The sequence below is a fragment of the Eulemur rufifrons genome, chromosome 24 (assembly GCF_041146395.1).
Source record: "Eulemur rufifrons isolate Redbay chromosome 24, OSU_ERuf_1, whole genome shotgun sequence".
Lineage (NCBI taxonomy): Eukaryota > Metazoa > Chordata > Mammalia > Primates > Lemuridae > Eulemur > Eulemur rufifrons.
In genome coordinates, this window is record NC_091006.1 from 14,059,374 (window position 1) to 14,078,335 (window position 18,962).

Consider the following 18,962-nt stretch of genomic DNA (forward strand, 5'->3'; position numbering starts at 1 on the left):
CACTCACTGCCTGAGAGGCTGAGCTCGGATTTGGACCCAGAGCCGCATCAGTCTCTCCATTACAACACCTTTACTCTCCTTACTGGGTCCTCTTGTCTGGGTTCCAATCATTCCCTCTAGGCTAGGTATCCATAGCTGGGTCACCCATGCTTTTCTGAGTAGAGTCTTCTTTCCCACAGTGCCAACCTAGAGCTGCCCATAGAACAGCCAGCCTAGGCCACCTTCCCTGTGCAGGCCTGCCCAGGGAGCCAAGGCCATGCCTCTGTCCAGGCCCACCCACTGAGGTGGGCCACACCCCTGGCTGAGGCCATGCCCTGTGAGCAGAGGCCCTGCCACAGCTGCACACAGACCCTACGGTTCCCCTAACCTCTCCCTCTCCCCTTCCAGGCCCCATATCTGGAACCTAGGCCATACCCTATGAGCTGAGGCCTCGTCCCCTAGATAGAGGCCACCTGCTGTTTCAGGCCCACCAGCAGCACCAAGGTCACTCCCCAATCCTGGCTGTGCATGGAGCCCCTCCCAAACTCACAGGGTCCAGGACCACTACTTAGGTCATTGCTCCAAAGTGAGCCTGCAGTGTGGGCGCACCAGGATGCCCTTGCCAATAAGACTTCTTTGTTGAGGATGGGCAGGCTGGAAGTGTGGGCTGCAGTCCTTGCCATTCATGTGGGAGTAGCTGTGGCTGAGTTTCACTAGGGCTTCTGGGGGCAGAGTTGGGGGAGTGTGTGAGTGAGTGACTTGTGTGTGCCTGCCCTGCTCCCTGCGTCAAAGCAGAGGGACCTGCTACAGTGGCCAGGAGGGTGGGGCTCAGGAGTGGGACCACAGACCCTTCTCTGGACCTTCTTAGCTCCTGCCTCCTCCGCTGCTCTCCCAGAAACAAGTCAGGTGCCCATAACTCTCATTCACATGCCCCTTTCCTCCTCCAGGCTGGTCCACCTGGTCCTTTGGAGAGTTCCCAGCCCTCTTCATTCATATTCAGAGACCTATGACACAAAGGATGACAGACTCCATGGGCGAAGTCTAGCGGGTTCCACCTGTGAACTTGGTGTTGGCATCTGGGGTGAGGATGGGCATGCAAGTGTGTTTGGAGACCTGTACATAGGGAATGTCTATTCTTTCTTTTTCTCTGGTCCCTGAAGGAGACACTTGGCAGGATTCTCACTCTTGGCTGAGATCCTGGCCATGGTGGCCTTATATCACACCCAGTCTGGGCTCTCCCACCTGGGCAGACATAGTGGGGTGGGGGGTGGTCAGGGCAGCAACTCCCAGCCATACTCCCCAGGCAGCCCTGCTCACTGCCGCTTAGACAGTGCCCAGGACAAGAGTAGGAGCCATGACTTGGGAAGAAAACCCCTGAGCCAGGACACAGGCCCAGACCCCTCCGCTGACAGTTTCCTCTGCCCTTCTAGAATTGTTATCTCTGTCCCTTCTTCAATTCTGTGTTCCCCCTAATTCTTCTGTCTGTGTGTCTTTGTGCTGCTGCAGGTGTATGCCTCGGTGTCTCTTAATGGCTTCTCCTCTCTCTGCCTGGTGTCTGTCACTTTGCTTCTTTATGTCTATTGTGGTTTCCTCCTCATTCTCTGTAGTCTTCATGAGCAGAGGTTTGACTCAGTTGTACTTCTTAGTCCATGGAATATTGAGGCAACAGTTCATGGGCAGGCCTGCCTGTTGATTTTTTCTTCACTCACTTATTCATTCGTTGACTCACACCTTCAGTAACTAGCGTATTTGGTTTCATCCGCACACCTGGGTCCCACCCCTTCCCCAGAGTGTTTAGGACGATCTTCTTACATGACTGTGCTCTAGTGGAGTGCGTATTTGTAGCATGCACTTTAGTTGATGTGTGGGTATTACATTAGAGGTCTCATCCCGTGTTCCTATGTCTGTCTCAGGCTAGGTCGTGAGGTCCTACCGTAGGGAAGCATCGAGGCTTCCAACTGAACAGTGTTGGGAGACAATTCTCCAAGGCCCTCAAAGCTTTCTGATGTCTCTGGAAAAATGGACTAGCAACTTTTTAGTTCTGGGTTGTGTTTTCAGTGGTGCTTCTGTAGAGCATCAGAGCATGTTTATTTACTGTGCAGGTAATAAAGATAATGGCCCTCCATAACAGATTTATTGATTATCCAGGGTGGTAAATATACGTTCTATCAGGGCAGGTCTGTCTGTGGTCCAAGATAATAAAGATAATATCTCCCTCAAGTTCAAGGGTCAGGCAGATTTCCTTGTGGCTCTGTTGTATGATTGAGGATGTGTAAACTCAGGTTCCCCAGCATTGGCACAAACCACTGTGTGCACAGTGTCCACCTGGGCCACTCTGATCATCCCGTGGGACCTGAGGGACAAGGTGAGCCAATGTGACCATGAACCTCATGGTGCCTGCTGTGCCATGAGTAATAAAGTCCTTTGTCTGTGATGTAAGAGTCTTGTGTGTTCTGCCAGTATTTTTAAAACACAGGCAGGCTAACATGTTTGTTTGCAGGTAGGTAAAGTCTCCCGTGCTTCAGAGTTCCAGACAAACAGCTGGGCACTAAGACTGCACCTGGTCATCTGGAGAGGGAGGTAGGGGGACCCAGCTGGCTGCAGTGGGCAGGTGGGAACAGGATGGGGGAGGACCCAGAGAGAACCTGACAGGAGTTTAGGAGTGTGGGGGAGGTCTGTGGGACCTCCAGAGATGAGGGTTGGGCCTAGTGAAAGCACACAGCCACCTCTTTCATCAGGTTACAGTTAATTTCTCTGCATGTAGTGGTGTTTGGATTCCCCCTGCACCCACAGTGACCTTAGCCTAATGTTCTATAAATGGATCAAAGATTCTGTATACTGGCCCCAGTGTTGATTTATTCATAGGGTGCTGACAATGCATTACCTGAAAAGCCTGTTGTCACAACACTCAACTATGTGCACACGAAATTACTTAACAATAGTGCAAACAAGCAGATTTTTAGCCATTGAGAGCCTGCCTGCATTGCATACCCTGCAAACCCTGCTGAACAGCTGTTGCTGATTGATAAGACCCCACCGCAGTTGTAAGGCCCCCTGCAGCTGTGGCCCTCCTGAGCTCCCTTACCCAGAGGCTTCCTGCCTGGCTGCTGAGTGCCAACACCTAGATGGGTGAACCTCCTCTCCACCCTCCTCTCCTCTGTGTCGCCTTCCTCCCTTTCTGGATGGTGGCCCCTGTGCATCGATCCACCAGAAGGAGTCATGCCACGGGGGAATGTTCAATGCAAAGCTGTCCAAGTCATGCCCACATATAGCCTTTATATGCTACTGCCACAGATATTTTTCCTTGATCAGCTCCAAATCCTCAAATTTGCTCTCTGTTGGTGGCTGCTCCTCTCTGAGTCAAAGCCCCCCTCTCTGTCAAATGAGGCCAGCGGAGCCCATTCCATATGGATGTTGTGAGGATTAGATGAGCATCAGTAAGTGTTAACCACCATGCCTGGCACATAGTAAATGCTCAGTAATATTATAAAACACTTGGCACCACATTTCTCATTTGCTCTGTGTATGCATTTTTAAAATTTTTTTAGTGTTAACCACGAGGATCACAATTAACATCCTACATTTATAACAAGCTAGTTTGAATTGATACCAACTGAACTTTAATAGCATGCAAAAACTGTTGATATACAGCTCCACCTCCTGTTATGTTTTTGTTTTCAGAAATTACATCTTTAACCGTTGTATGCCCAATAAAATAGTTATTTCATGCATTTGTTTCTTGAATGAAGTAGGAAATTAAAAACTGGAGTTAGAAACCAAAAATACAATAGGCCTAGCTTTTATATTAATATTTACCTATGTAGTTACCTTTCTGAAGATACTGATTTCTCTGTGTGGCTGTGTAGTGTCATTTCAGTTCAACCGGAAGGACTCATTTTAGAGTTTCTTGTAGACAGATGTTCTGGTAACCTCCCCTCTCAGTTTTTGTTTATCTTGAAATGTCTTAATTTCTCACTCATTTTTGAAAGATATTTTTTTCAGATGAACAATTCTTGTTCGATAACTTTTTTTTGTTTTTGCACTTTAAATGTGTCATATTATGTCTTTAGCTTTCACGTTTTGTGATGAATAATTAGCTGTTGAGAATCCCTTGTACACGATCAGTTGCTTCTCTCTTGTGTTTTTCTCTCATTGTGTTTTTCTTTTAAAAACTTAGTTATAATATATCTTGGTATGAATATTTTCTACTGTGTCTTCCTTGGAGTTTCTGAGGATGTAAATCCATGCCTTGAATCAAATTTGGGAAGTTTTTGGCTGTTACTTTTTCAAACATTTTTTTCTTCCTTCTTTTCTGTCTGTTCCGCTTCTGAGACTCCCACAATGTGTATGTTGGTCCACTCGATGTTGTCCTCCATGTCCCTTTGGCCTTGTTCACTGTTCTTCATTCTTTTTTCTTTTGTTCCTCAGACTGATTGGTTCTGTGTTGTGTTATTCCTTTAACACTTAGCCAGGTCTTTTGCGATTCTGCCTTTGCCTTTACTTCCTGCTGGTGATCAGCCTAGAGACCAGTCAGAGGTGAAAGCTTAGGACCTCTTCCGGTCTTTTCTGAGTATGTAATCTGTCCTGAGCATGACCATGGATTTTTGAATTTCCCAGCACAAACAGGCCCTTTTAAATGTCCCCATTTGCCAAGATACTGTCTCCCATTTTCCCCCCAGCTTTAGGTAGTACATTTTATGTCTCAGCTGTAATCTTTTGTCCCAGGCAGCATTGAGTTTTTGTTTGCCTTGCGAGTAAAAACCCACAGCAATTGTTTTTGAACAATCTCTGCCATTTTTCCTCCCTGAGTGATTTCTGGTTCAGAGCAACAGAGACAAGTGTCCTGCCTCAGGGCCTCAGGTAGTCCATAAACAGGTTAGGAGAGAAAACACAATAATTTGTAAATAAGTTCTGCTCCGTTCCCACCAGAATCAGGGGCCAGGGTCCCACACTGGGAATGCAGGCTGCCATCTTCAAGATGGTCACTGAACCAGGCAAGGAGTGGATTGGGGCCAATTAAAAATTCTACAAAGGGCCGGGCGTGGTGGCTCACGCCTGTAATCCTAGCACTCTGGGAGGCCGAGGCGGGTGGATCGCTCGAGGTCAGGAGTTCGAGACCAGCCTGAGCAAGAGCGAGACCCCGTCTCTACTAAAAATAGAAAGAAATTATATGGACAACTAAAATATATATATACAAAAAATTAGCCGGGCATGGTGGCGCATGTCTGTAGTCCCAGCTACTCGGGAGGCTGAGGCAGTAGGATCGCTTAAGCCCAGGAGTTTGAGGTTGCTGTGAGCTAGACTGACGCCATGGCACTCACTCTAGCCCGGGCAACAAAGTGAGACTCTGTCTCAAAAAAAAAAAAAAAAAAAAAATTCTACAAAGCTTTCTTAGTACTTCTAAGTTAGGGTTAGGGTTTTTAACTGCCCTCAATCCCCACAGTCACACTGTCCCCATCTCTCCTCCCTGCCCCTAGAGATTCCCCCTGAGCAAGTTCCCCATTCCAAAGTCCAATGTCCTCTAAAACAGAGTTGAGGTCCCAATGGCCCTCACTCCTCATTCTCCAGATCTGGGCACTTAAGATCCCAGGGCTCCTGAATGACCTGCTCTCCCATATCGAGAGCATCCTCACTGCAAGATACAATCCCTTACACCAGCCTCACAAAATATTTAGGTTTCATGTGCCAAGTTCATGTGCCTCAAGGTTCAGTGGCCTTGAAAATAGCATTGTGGGATTTAAAAAGAGAATCAATAAGTTGGTTATCTCTGCTGTTCAGTAAAACCAGAAGAGGTCATGTGGGGCCAGCCCTAGCTGTGTGTCAAGACCTTGATATAATCTTCCTTCTTTCCTAGCTGAGGAAACAGAGAAGCTCCCAGATAATGAGCAAGACGGAAGTGGACACAGATAATAAAAATTTAAGACCATAAGGTCTGGGTAGAAGGATGTACTCAGCCAGAGGTTGGATCCCTGATGCTTCCTTACATACATAGTAGAAGTTCCCACGTGCAGTGAAGTGTGCCTGAGCTTGCATGAGGGCCTCCTAGATCCAGTGCTCCATCTCCATTTTATTCCAATCTACAACCTTGGGTCCAATGCAAACCAAGACCCAACCCAACTCAGCCCCACCCAATCCAAATCAACCCCACAGAAGCCCAGACAACTCAACCAAATATAACCCAACCCAGACCAGCCACACTACACACAATCCCCACCCAAGGCAACTCAGCCCTACCCAACTTAACCCAAACCAATCCGAACCCACCTCATACAACCTCAGTGCAACTCAACTCAACCCACCCAATTTATTCTAACCCAACCCACTCCCCACACCTTCCTCATCCAAAATGAAACTGAACTCATGCCAATCCTCACATACAACTCTACCAAACCCTATCTCCACATCTTCTGCATCCCAAACCAAACCTCCCTCCATCCCCAATTCAGTCCCCACATAGTTCCTGTCCAAAAGCAAACCAAACCCATTCCCATCTCCACCCCCAACCATGGCATCCCAATCCAAACCCAACCCACGCACAGTCCTAGCTTTGCCTCTCATCCAGCTCCAACTTTACCCCTATTAACTGCTCTTTTTTATTTCATTCACAAGCCTACCTCTGGTATCTTCTCCCACCTGATGCAAACCAAATCCAAACCCACTGCCACTCACAAACCTGCCCCATCCCTCTTCTCTGATGGCCTCGTCTCAGCTCTGACCTCACAGCAATTCATGCCTCCACCTGCCACACCTGCAGGCACCATGGTGTTCATCAGGCACCCTGGGTGGTCCCCATTACAAAGTGTGGCTGGGAGAATGCTGATGCATCTGGGAGACTCACTGGAGAGGACAGTGGAGTTGGAGAAGATCCATAAGTTCTGGCTTTTATCGCCTTTGACAAGGAGCCCCAATGTCTAGGTTTCCTCGAGGGCCAACATCCCACCCCTCTCATGCACTTTGCGACACGAGACTCCCTGTGGCTTCCTGGTATGGCACCAGGCCCCAGCCCAACACCATGCAGGCCGAAGCCACCAGCAGTAGGTGTGGGCAGCGCCCGGGGAGGTGACAAAGAGCTCACAGTGGTTCTGGGCCATTGCGCTTGCGCAGATTCTGTTTGCCCGGGCATATTCTCAGGGAGCTGTGTGGGCTGGTGGTTCCCTGCAAGCTGAGTGATGGACAGCCCAAAGAGTGGGCAACCTGGAGTCCTCTGACCCTTTGGGAATCTGGAGATCCTATTATCCTCATCCAGGACCCCAAATCCAATGGTTCCATCCCCTGTCCCACAGGGAGCAAGGTGTCCCATGCCATAGGCATCTGGACTCAACCTCCAGGCTCCGCCCCCACAATGGGCGGATTCTCAGCCCCTTAGGCTATTTCCACGCCAGGACTTCAGGAATGAGACGTTACCAGTCTCCTTCATTTTCCCTCAGGGACCTAAAATTTGGGCCTTATAACCTCTTTACGCAGAGGCCAGGCCTATAGCTTCTCCCTCTTTCAGAACTCAGGAGTCTGGGATCCCTCCTTCTTCACAGCCAGCAATCCAGATTCCACCTTTTGCCTCCCCCAAGGCTTTCTGACCCCCAGTCACACACCCCCAGGACCTACCTTCATACCCGGGTTGGCAGTGGGTGGGGGACAGCACCCAGTGTGATTGAGAAGCACCACGAAGTGCCCCTGTTCAGAGAAGGCCACTTGCCTTGGTTGAGAGTGGGGCGCATGCTCCTCACCTTCCCGGACCTTGTCACTATTGTCAACTAAAATAATCACATTTATGAATTTAGCAAGGAGAGCTTTATTTCTTATAAAGGGTTACAGCCTACAGGCTAGCCCTCCTGCAAAGCAGGGGCTTTGAGGTGGGGGTGGGATGGAACAGGGATTTATGCTGAATGGCCAAGTATACATATTTAACAGGTTGTAGAAGGAGGTATGAATATTTGTGAAAGGGTGTCCCGTGCATGTGTAATAAGCAAATATGTATGTCCCATGTTCACTTTGGGGTGGAGACTTAACATTTAAATATATTACAGTTAGGACCTATATATCAAAAGGTAAAGGCTCTTGTGGCAGTTAGAACATAGTTTATTCTTGAAGCGTAGGGGCGCATGACTTAAGCCTTGCCAGGCATGGCCTTGGGCCTTGCTTATAATTTGGTATCTTATTGCCATAGACTGTTCCATTGGTCTTGCGATCTCTAACACCATCCTGGGCCGCTGAGAGAGGGGATAAAGGATCTCTGAGGACAGGGGCCTTTCCTTCGCCCCTGCCTGTTCCCCGGCCCCCTCCCTCCTGCATATTCTTCATGGATGCCTCTACCAATTTCTGCAGAAGTCTCTGATTTTTTAGATGAACCACTGCCCTCTCTCTCTAGCTTTTCCTCTGCCTGTTATCACCAGAACTTTCCTGTCTCACCCCTACCCCATTTTCTGCAGGGCCTGTGAGAGAGATAGGGAGGGAAAAGGACCAGCGGGCGAAAGCTCCCTGTGACTGGAGGATGTGACAGGAGCACTAGGTACAGGTTCAGACAGGGGGTTGACTGGAACCAGTCATTCAAGGTCACCCATCTGTCACTGTAAAATAATAAGAACTATCTATCTATCTGTCTGTCTGTGAGGATCAGTTGTCATGTGTGTGAGGTATTAGCACATGCCTGGCCATGGGAAGTGCCCTAAAAGTGTGTGCTAGCATTGCTAAGTGCTTACAATGTGTCAGGCATGACCCTCAGCACTAACAGACACTTATGTAATCTTCACAACATCCCTGTGGGGTAGGCACTACTGGCCTCATTTGACAGAAGAAGGGGCTATGGTTCCGGGTAGGGGGGGACACTAGGTCAGGGTCACTCTGGATGCAGGGGACTCCAGATCATGATCAGTTACTACCTGCAGAGAAATTAATTATGGCCTGAGGTCCTGGCCCTGGAGAGGGTGGGGTGGACTTTCATTAGCCCCCTACCCAGACCCTTGCCTTTGGGGCTCTCTCAGATGCCCTCCATGATACCAGGGTCCTATCATACTGTCTTAATGCCCTCTCCTCTCCCTGACCCCCACTGCACCCAGCCGGGGCCCCTCCTACCTCCATCTCCAGTTAACTAGGTGCAGCCTCGATGCCTAAATGTTTGTCAAGAATGTTGAAGGAGCTGACATTTTACTGACTTGCAAACAAATACATTAACCTGCCGCGGTTTCGTGAATGCTGGCAAAACACATAAGCCTCCTGGTGCAGAGACAAAGGACTTTATTACTCACAGCTCAGCAGGCAGCATGAGGTTCATGTTCATATAGCACACCTTGCCCCCCAGATCCTATGCGGTGATCAGAGTAGTCCAGACAGATGCTGGACACACAGTGGTTTGTGCCACTGGTGAGGAACCTGAACTTAGGAATCCTCAATCTTATAAGGAGGCTGCTTGAAACCCTGCCCAGCCTCTATCCCTGATGGAGATATCATCTTTATCATCCTGAACTGGAAACAGACCTCCTCGGGAGGGACACATTGTATTTATTGTCCCATACAGCAAACAAATATGTTGCAAGAGAGACATTATCTTTATTATCTAAGACAGTAAGCAAACCTGGATCTCAGAGAGATACCATCTTGAAAGACTGCCTGCTATACAAACATCCTTGAAAGGACAGTCCAGAAGAAAAAAAAAAAAAGGATGTTAATGCTTTTGCTCAGAAGACACACAGAAAAGTGAGAGAACCATGGAGAATTGTCTCCCAACACTGTTCAGTCTGAGCTTTCCTCCCTCTCCTGCAGGACAATCTCAACATTCCATCATTAAACACTTTGTCTACCACATCCTGCTTCTCCAGGTCTAACCGAGGTTCTAGGTGCAGTTTCCCCACAGCACCCCACTGCCAAGCCCAGAATACGGGCATATGGGCAGTGCTCAAGATCCTGAGGGGCATGGCTGCGGTCAAAACGTCTGGGTTTGAGTGGGGAGGGGTTCTGAAGGAGGAAGAGGCTGGAGGTCAAGGTTCTGGGTGAGGATGAGCGTGGGTTCTGAACCCTGAGGTTCCTGAGGGAAGAGAGAGGAGACTGGCAAAGTCCTATCTCCTAAGGAACATGTGGGAATGGCCTAAGGGGCTTTAGGAATACTGTATCCCGAGGAAGGAAGGGCTGGAGCCTGAGAGATTGAGTTCCCGTTGTGTGTGGTTTGCGACTCCTCGGTCCCTGAGGGCCAGGGGCTGAAACCATTGACTCCAGGCCTTGGGGCGACAGTAATGAGATCTCCTGATCCCACAGGATGGGAGGACCATGAGTTGGTCATTCCTTGATGGCTCCACCTACCCTTCACTCCACTTCAGGATAATCACCACCTGCCCAGCTCCAGTAGAATGCGGGGGCAGGGGTGGGGGTGGGGGAAGGAGGAAAGCACAATATGCGCATGCGCAGACTTCCCAGAGGCCTATGGGCTATACACGCATCCCCAGCAGCTGCGCTGTGAGGGATTGGCCACCGCCATGTTGCTGCTACTAGGCCTGCCAGGGTGCCTCTCCAGTCACCTGCCAGTGGTGGAGTTGGCCACATCTGCACCCCGGTGGGTGCGGCCTGCACTGCACAGTGTCAGCCTGGGGCTTGGTCTCAGGGAGCCCGGGACCACGGGGAACCACCACTGAAAGGTGTCTGAGAATGGCCACATGTGGCCGTCCAAGAAAAGGGCTTCTGGGTGGAGGAGACAGGGCCCTGAACTTACGGGTTTGTTTCAAGTCCTCTGTCCTCCCCAGTGTGACTCCCAGATACACTGCATTGTGCTGACATCAGCATTATCTCTGCCACATCTTGTAACAAAGACTACTCAGGGCGCCTGACGAGCACCATGGCGTGTGCAGGCACGAACTGCTGTGAGGTCAGGGTCTAGAGGGCACCGGCTGGGGCGGGTTTGAGAGCTGGGGTGTGATTGTGTTTGGTCACTTTGGCCAGGCAAAGTGCTGGGTATAGATTTGAGGTTGGAGTATGAAGACCAGTTAGAAGGGAGGGTGAGGTTGGAGTTGGGTTAGAGATGGGGTAAGATTGTGCTTGGGCTGGGTTTGGGACTGAGGATGTTGGAGTGGTTGGGATGGCATGAGTTTGGATGGAAATAGGTTTGGTTTGATGTTTTATGGGAAATCTGTGGGGACTGAATTGGGGATAAGAGTAGTTTGGTTTCAGAAGTAGAATATATGGAGGTAGGTATTGGGTTGTGTTGGATGTGTGGATTGGAATGAGCTTGGTTTGATTTTAAATGGGGAAGATGTAGGGGTTGGGTTATGTTAGGTTAAGTTGGGTTGGGTTGATGTGTTTGGTTGGGGTTGTGTGTGATGTGATTGGATTGGGTTGTGTTACGCTGGGTTGAGGTTTGGATGAGAATGAGGATATGCTTGGAAACACTGGATCCAGGAGGTCCTCACTGAAGCTTAAGGAAATGTCCTTTCACAGAATGATTGCAGGGAACCCTTGATCTATGTGTGGGGGAGGTCAGGCCCACTGGCTGAGTATATCCTGTTATCCCAGTCCTTATGGTCTTAGATTGTAAGTATCTGAGTCCTCTTCTGTCTCCCTCACTATAGTTACAGTTTATCTGGTCCCTTACCTAGGAAAGGGAGAAGATTTTGTCAAGTTCTTGAGACACATCTGGGGATCCATGTGATCCATGGATCCATGTGAGCTGCTGTGCTTTTATGGAACACCTGAAATAAGCAACTTGTTGGAATGTGGGGAGTCTGATAGAGTTAACAGTGGAGGAGGCAGGGCTCTTGTTCCAGATTCTCTTCTGAGACCCCAAACTGTGATTTTCAGTGCCACTTAATCTTGAGGTGCATAAACCTGGGCTCCTGAGAAATAAATATTTTGTTGAGGGAAGGGCGTTGCACTTTGAATAAGGACACTCCTGACCTGGGAGGGCATGTCAACAGGGATCCTTGCTGCACAGTTAGAGTTCCTCTATCTTGAGAACAAGGAGTGGGGATCCTTAGAACCCCACATCATTTGGAGAACATCGAATTTTGAAATGCTAGGAAACTTTGTCGGGGAGGAGACTTATTTCTGGATTGGAAGGTGTTAGGTCAGTGGGTCTGTGGGACTACAAGGTTATATAATGAGAGGAGCAATAGATTTGAGGAACTAGATTCTGGATGTGGGAGTGCAAGAAACAGAGAGTTCTGAATGCCAAGGTTTCTATTTCAGGAACATGAGGAGTTGGAGGTCTAACATCTTGGTTCAGAATGGTATAGGGATCAGGGAGTGTCACAACACCATGGTACTGGTATTTCAGGGCACCTTGTGTCTTGGAGTGCAAAGGATTTACTTTGGGCTTAGGCACATGAGACTTTGCATTACAAATCAGTGATTTGTCTCAGCCCCTGTTCCTGTTCAACCTTCTCTGCCTCTGTCCTCTAGATCAAGTCTCCATGAGCTACTGGCCTTGCTCCATCTGGTCTCAGACCCTGGGAATGCACCCAGGGTGATCTAGTATCTGCAGAACAGCTAGTGGTGGCTTTCCCTCCCCTTCCACAGCTGTGGATGTGGGAGGGGATTGTCCAACCTCCAGTGGCATGGAGAGGGCTTGGCCAGCATTTGGGTGCCAGCAGGGGAGGAGTGGAGTCCTGGAGAGTGAAGGCTTTATAGGGCTCCTCAGGGAGCTCTAGGCTCAGGCTCACCACCTGCCGTGGACAGCTCTGTCACCATGTGGTTCCTGGTTTTCTCCCTCACCCTGTCACTGGAGTGGGCTGGTAAGACAGATGGGGGATGCGGGAGGGGGTGCAGACCCTGACTCTCAGGCTGAAGTCCTTTCCTCCGACCCAGCATCCAGCCCTGTCCCTCCAGCTCACAGTCTACCCCAGACCAGGGTGCCAGGCTCTTCCCTACCTCCCCCAGCCCCTCCATTCCATCACAGTCCTCATTCCCGTGCTAGGTCCCTGTTCCTTCCTGCTTACCCCAGAACTTTCTCTCCTTGCCCAGCGAACTCCCTACTCACAGCTGCTTTTCCAAAGGGGCAGATCCTGGGCCATCTCTGTATTTCTTTGTGGGACTCAAAATCTACCAAGGACCTCTGTCAATGCCATTGGTTCCTTAGACCCTGATCACTGGTCTGCCCCCTCAGCCCCTAAATCCTACCACATTCTACTGACTTTTCCCAGCCAGCTGTGAGCACTCAACCCTGTCCCCTAGATCTTGACATCTGGCCTACCGATCCTGCTCCTAGGAAACCCAATTCCACCCCAACTTCTTCCCAGTCAGGCTATCTGGCTTGAGACAACATGTGGCCTGCCTCATCTGGCATTGGGGTTCTGAGAACTCCTCCTTCACCCTTTGCTCCAGACCCTCCCTTCATGGGCCAGCCTTGTCTCTAGGAAGAGGATGAACAACTCCAACCACACTGCCAGCTCTCCGAGAACTGGTTCTCTAAATCCACATCCCTTTCAAAACCTCAGAAACCCAACCCAGGCCCAGAATGTTTCCTCAACCCTGGACTCTGTAAACCCTGCAAACCTACCTCTCCCAGCAACTGAACCCCTCCGTGGGGCACTGCTTCCTGGTTTCTAAAACCCCTTATCCTCTCAGGACCCACAGCTTCCACCACAGTTTACCTTCTCCCAGCCCAAGACCCTGAGTCACCCCAAATAACCTGACCCCAAACTCGATCCCTGCACCAGACGCTGCCGTAATGTCTTCAGACTTGATCCCTGGGGTTGCTCTGTGCTCAGAGCATAAACTCTCCCCACCCAGGACCAACCACCAAGCTGCAAACCTAGGGATGGCTCTAGAATTCCAGTCTCTTCCCAAGACGCCTTGCCTGTGTCCTTGGACCCCCAACCCCGATCTCCTGCCCCCATGGCCTGCCAAGCACAGCACAGCTCCCTCTGCTGGCCCAGTCCCCCTGCCCCTCCTGCCAACTTTGAACCCCTCTAACCCAGCACCCCCTCTGCAGGTGCTGCACCCCTCATCCAGGCCCGGGTTGTGGGAGGCTGGGAGTGTGAGAACCATTCCCAACCCTGGCAGGTGGCTGTGACCCGTCATGGCTTCGCACAGTGTGGGGGTGTCCTGGTGCACCCCCAGTGGGTGCTCACAGCCGCCCATTGCATCAGCCGGTGAGTTGGGGCCAGAGGGAGTGTCTGTGCCCCTCAGGAACAGCAGCTGGGCAACTCCACTGGGGTAACCTCAGGCAAGGCTGGGAGATGGCGGGAGAGAGGGAAGATTCTGGTCCAGGTGCATGGGGAGACAGAGCTGGGGCTGGACCACCCTCCCTTGGCTGCCTGGGTCTCTCTCTGGGTCTCTGTGTGTCCTTTTCTGGCTCTGGTTTTGTGTCTGACTGTCACTGTGTTTTGGTTTCTATCTCCCTCTCTGTCTCCCTATCTCTGTGTCTTCCCTATCTCTGATCCTCTCTGGGTCACTCTGTGGTCATCTCTATTACCATGGGTCTCACCCTCCATCTCTCTGCCCGTCTCTCTCCCTGGGTCTCTGTCCCAGCCCTCCCCCATCACCACTGAACACTCATCCAGGATGGGCCTAAGGGGACCTGAGAGAAGGAAGGGCTTTAGCCACAACCTGTGTGCATGAGGGGGCACCTCGAACTCTGCCCAGCCCCCCTCAGGACATCAGTCCACTCTGGGGAGACACAGGGAAGGGCTGGTTTCAGCTGGAGCTGGGTGGGGCAATTGAGGGAGGAGGAAAGAGAAGAGAGACCAAGAAGGGGGGATGGTGCTGGGAGGGAAAGGGGGACATGACCTTGGGCTGTGGGCCAGGCCACCCCCACTCTGGGGAGCTCCCCACCACCCCAGCTGCAGCTGAGCGGCTCTCAGGACTCCCCTCTCCTGCCAAGGCCCCCCCTTTTCTCCCACACCCCAGACCCCTGGCTTCCTGTCTGCCTCTGGCCCTCACTCTCCTGACTTCCTGCCTCCCGTTTTCATTGGATGTTCCTCACTCCTTCCCTGTTCTGCTCTTTCCTTCGTCTTCCCTGTGTGTTTCTCGCTGCCTCTGCCTTTCCTGTTTTTCAGCCTCTTTTTTGCTCCTTCTGTTGTTTCTCACTGTTCTCCCCTCTGCCTTTCTCATTCCCTCTGTCCTTCTGAGCTTTTTCTGTCCCACTTCGTCTCTCTTGCTTTTTGTGTTTGCCTTTCCTGGGGTCACACTCCTTTGTTTTCTACCTCACTGTCTGTATTTCACCATGACTGTATTGCCCCAACCCCTGTGGTTTTTTTTTTTTTTTTTTCTTCATTGTTTCTCTTTCTTTCTTTTGGGACCATCTCCCTGCTCCCTGCCCTGTCTCCCTTTGCCCACCGTCCACTCTGCTCATCCCAGCAACAGTCAGGTCTGGCTGGGTCGGCACAACCTACATAAGCACGAAGACACAGGCCAGGTGGTCACAGTCAACCGCAGCTTCCCACACCCGCACTACAATATGAGCCTCCTGGAGCACCAAGTATTTGGGCCAGATGATGACAGCAGCCACGACATCATGCTGCTCCACCTGTCAAATCCCGCCAAGATCACAGACTCTGTGAAGGTCCTGGACCTGCCCACCCAGGAGCCAGAAGTGGGGAGCACCTGCTACGCCTCTGGCTGGGGCAGCATCCAGCCAAAGAAGTGTATGCCTGGGCCAGACGGTGCAGCCCGGAGCCCGGTGCCTGAGGGAGGAGGGGCCCAGGAACCTGATGGGGTCTGACGACAGCGCTGTTTTTCCCTGACCCATAGTCTTACGCCCAGAGACTCTCCAGTGTGTGGACCTCGAGCTCCTGTCCAATGACAAGTGCGAAGAAGCTTACTACGAAAAGGTGACAGAGTTCATGTTGTGTGCTGGCCACTGGGATGGCAAGAAAGACACCTGTTCGGTGAGCCACCCCTCCCCTTAAGATCTTGAGGGGAAAGGAGAGAGGGGACCCCGATTCTGGGCAGGGATCTGAAAGCTAACCCAGTATCTGCTTCCACTGCTCTGCGTCTGCACCCCTACCCCCAGGTCCTCATCTCCCTCCCTGCTGCCCCCTTGCCTTACTCCCTGAAGGCACCACCTGATTCTCACAGCATCATCCACCTGCTCCTCCGTCCAACACACGCGCCCTGGGCATCTGCTCCGTGCCCCGCACTGCCCTAGAGCCCGGGAAGACAGCAGTGGGCAGACGGAGCAGCCCCTCCCCTGTGAAGCCCCATTAGTGAGGGGCACAGGCAGGAACAGGGAACATAACACAGAAACGATGGAGGGTGTCAGGAGGTGATGGGGCTCTGGGGGCAGGGAGGAGAGATGGGGACAGTGTGAGTGTGGGGACCTTGTGCAGAAGGTGGGCGTGAGCGAACACCTGAGGGCAGTGAGGGGTGAGCCAGCGTCTGGGGAGCAGCAGATGCCTGGGTCGAGGCAAGAGGGTCAGAGGGTGTGAGGAGCAGCAAGAACTCACCACACAAATGACATAAATAACAGGGCCGGAGTGGGGGGGGGATGGACGGGAGAGGCCTCAGGGAGGAAGCCGGGGCCCATCCTGCAGGGCCTGCCCTGGGCCGCATGAGGACACTGCTTTTTCTCTGAGGACTCGGGAGCTGCGGAGGGTGCTGGGCAGAAAGTGGATGGGGCTGACTCAGGAGTCCACAGGCTGCCACTGGGCTCTGTGTGGGGATCAGACTGCAGGGAGCAAGCGGGGCAGAGGCCAGGGAGGGAGTGAGGATGGGGCTGGTGGGGGGTGGCAGCTCCAGTCCTCATCCCCACCTGGCCCCTCACCGGCCTCCCCAACAGGTGCCTGGCCCTCAGCCTCTCCCCTCCACTCCATCCCCCTCCTGGCCCCAGCGGGTCATGCTAATCTCAGAAGTGACCGTGCCCCAGCCCTGCTCACAGCCCTTCATGGCTCCCCAGAGCCCTGGGGAGGGGGCTTTCTAGTCAGAGAAAGCTTCCTGGAGAGATGGCCTCTGGGATGAGCCCTGGAGTCGGGGTGCTGCAGATGGTCCCGCTTCTCTCCCCACTGGCCTGTGCAGGGACTGTCCTGGACCCTGCCCCCTGCACAGGAGCTGGTCCCTCATGTTCCTTTCCTGTTGGCCAGGACTCAAGCCACTGTCCCATCTGTTGGAATCCCTGCCACTCCCTGCTTCCTCGGGGAGTGGGCTCTGGAGACATTTCTCTCTTTCCCTGTAGATGGGAAATCGCTATAATCATCCGCCAGCCCCCCTGTGAGAGTTGGGGCTCTCAAGGAAGAAACTGGGGCTGAACTTTCTCACTTTATGTTTCTCTGCCTTTTACCCTTAGGGTGACTCAGGGGGCCCACTCATTTGTAACGGCATGCTTCAAGGTCTCACGTCATGGGGCAGTCAGCCATGTGCTAAGCCCCGGAAGCCTGCCCTGTACACCAAGCTGTGGACTTATCAGGAGTGGATCAAGGACACCATCGCTACCAATCCCTGAGTGCTCCTCTCCTAGCCCCTACCTCTAGTAAAATCGAGTGCACATCAAGTTCTGAAATCATCCAGCCTTTCTAAATGCTGGGTACCTGGAAGCTTGTAACTCACCTGGCCAAAGCTAGAGCCACCCCAGTTCTCCTAGCCTGTGTCCTCCAGTGTGGAGTCAGGGTCTGACATAGGTGGAGACTAGTGTTTCTCAAACGGTTGTAATTTTCCCCTCCCCACTCTCTCCGGGAACATTGGCAATGTCTGAAGAATTCTTCTTACTCAGGTTCTTCAAGGATACACATAAAGACGTGGGTGGCTGTGTTACTTGTGTGGTGCAGAGATGGAGGAGGGGTGGAGTTCACCCTGGGAGAGTGGACAGTGACACTTGGTGGATGCTTTCCATGGCCACCAAGTAGAAGCTGGAGGCACAACACACCAGACATACACACAGTGAGGATGAAGCTTAAAATGTAATCCACCTTGTCGTGGGTCACTGGGAAGCCTAGAGAAGGCTGCGAGCAGAGGAGGGAGGGTCCTCCTATCTTGTGGGGAGACAGACTCAGGGAAGAGCCTGGAATCCCTGGAAGCTGATCCATTATGGGGGGTGGCTATTGGGGGTCCCCCAAACCAGCCTCAGATTTGATGATTTCCCATTAGTGCTCACAGAACTCAAAAGAGCTGTTACACTATGGTTTATTTTTTGTCACAGTGACAGGAAACAGATTAAAATCAGCAAAGGAAACAGGTGTATAGGTTGGAGTGTGGGGAAAACGGGAAAACTTAGTTGTTTTCTCCCGGTGGAATGTTACAGACGCACTTAATTCTCCCAGCAAAGTTGTGTGGCAGCACTTATAAAGTATTTCAGACTCAGGAAGCTCACCTGAGCCTTACTGTCCAGCGTTCCTACTGGGGCTCTGTGCAGTAGGCATGGAGTGCTCGAACGGTTCCGTCCCAGTCTCTCTGAAGGTCAAACTGGTAGAGCATGGCCCAGAGTCCCAGACATACAAAAACAGGCGTTTGTCGTAAATCACATTCTTAGCATAAATTGTCTGGCATGGCCCAAGGCCCCGGACATACCAGAACACTCCTAGCAAAACATTCTAAGGGAGCGGTGGGGACCTGCAGGCTCAAGGCCACATGTGGCTTCCTAGGTCCTTAAGTGCAGCCTTTTGACTGAATCCACATTTTACAGAATAAATCCTTTTATTTTTACTAATACATTTTTGTTCATCTTTTATATTTTTATTTTCTTTTTAAAATGAACGTATTTAAAATACCAAAGAATAAAATAAGTTTCAGTGGAATAATCCTCCCAGATTGACTGGCACAATTAGAACATTAGTAAGCCATAGGGCTACACTGACAGCTGCTATACTCATGATTTAGTTCTAACTTCCCCATCTGATTGGCACCACTACCACATGAGGCTGGTTGGTGAGAATTTGTGGGGGTCGAGTACACCAGTCTGTTATCAGCTTTTGACAGTGGTGCTTTGTGTTTCCATTTGAAGTGGAATTTGTGAATAGTTCCAAAGCTTGACAGTATTTTTTAATTCTGTCTGCTTAACAGCCCATCGTGTCAAAGAAGACCAAGAGAATGTTGAAGGAAGAAAACAGATTTTTAAATGAGGATTGGGAATTGCA

General features: G+C 51.2%; 1 protein-coding gene across 2 annotated transcripts; it reads left to right on the forward strand.

The window, feature by feature from the left end:
• Positions 1-12,643: 12,643 nt before the first annotated feature.
• On the forward strand, positions 12,644-17,335 carry LOC138374622 (kallikrein-2-like). Of its 2 annotated transcripts, XM_069457598.1 has the most exons (6): positions 12,644-12,689; positions 13,889-14,048; positions 15,309-15,313; positions 15,390-15,542; positions 15,649-15,785; positions 17,180-17,335. In XM_069457598.1, the coding sequence occupies exons 1-6, from the start codon at positions 12,644-12,646 to the stop codon at positions 17,333-17,335; spliced, it is 657 nt and encodes a 218-aa protein (XP_069313699.1). The 2 variants fall into 2 exon arrangements, with proteins under 2 accessions (XP_069313699.1, XP_069313698.1); XM_069457597.1 differs by having other exon boundaries at positions 15,256-15,542.
• Positions 17,336-18,962: the final 1,627 nt, after the last annotated feature.

What these genes read in the sequence shown, in the direction of transcription:
- LOC138374622 (XM_069457597.1), top strand. Translation starts at nt 12,644, where the DNA reads ATGTGGTTCCTGGTTTTCTCCCTCACCCTGTCACTGGAGTGGGCTG. An exon ending in CCTGTCACTGGAGTGGGCTG is followed by an intron (nt 12,690 to 13,888) that starts GTAAGACAGATG and finishes CCCCCTCTGCAG; the next exon opens with GTGCTGCACCCCTCATCCAG. An exon ending in GCCGCCCATTGCATCAGCCG is followed by an intron (nt 14,049 to 15,255) that starts GTGAGTTGGGGC and finishes TGCTCATCCCAG; the next exon opens with CAACAGTCAGGTCTGGCTGG.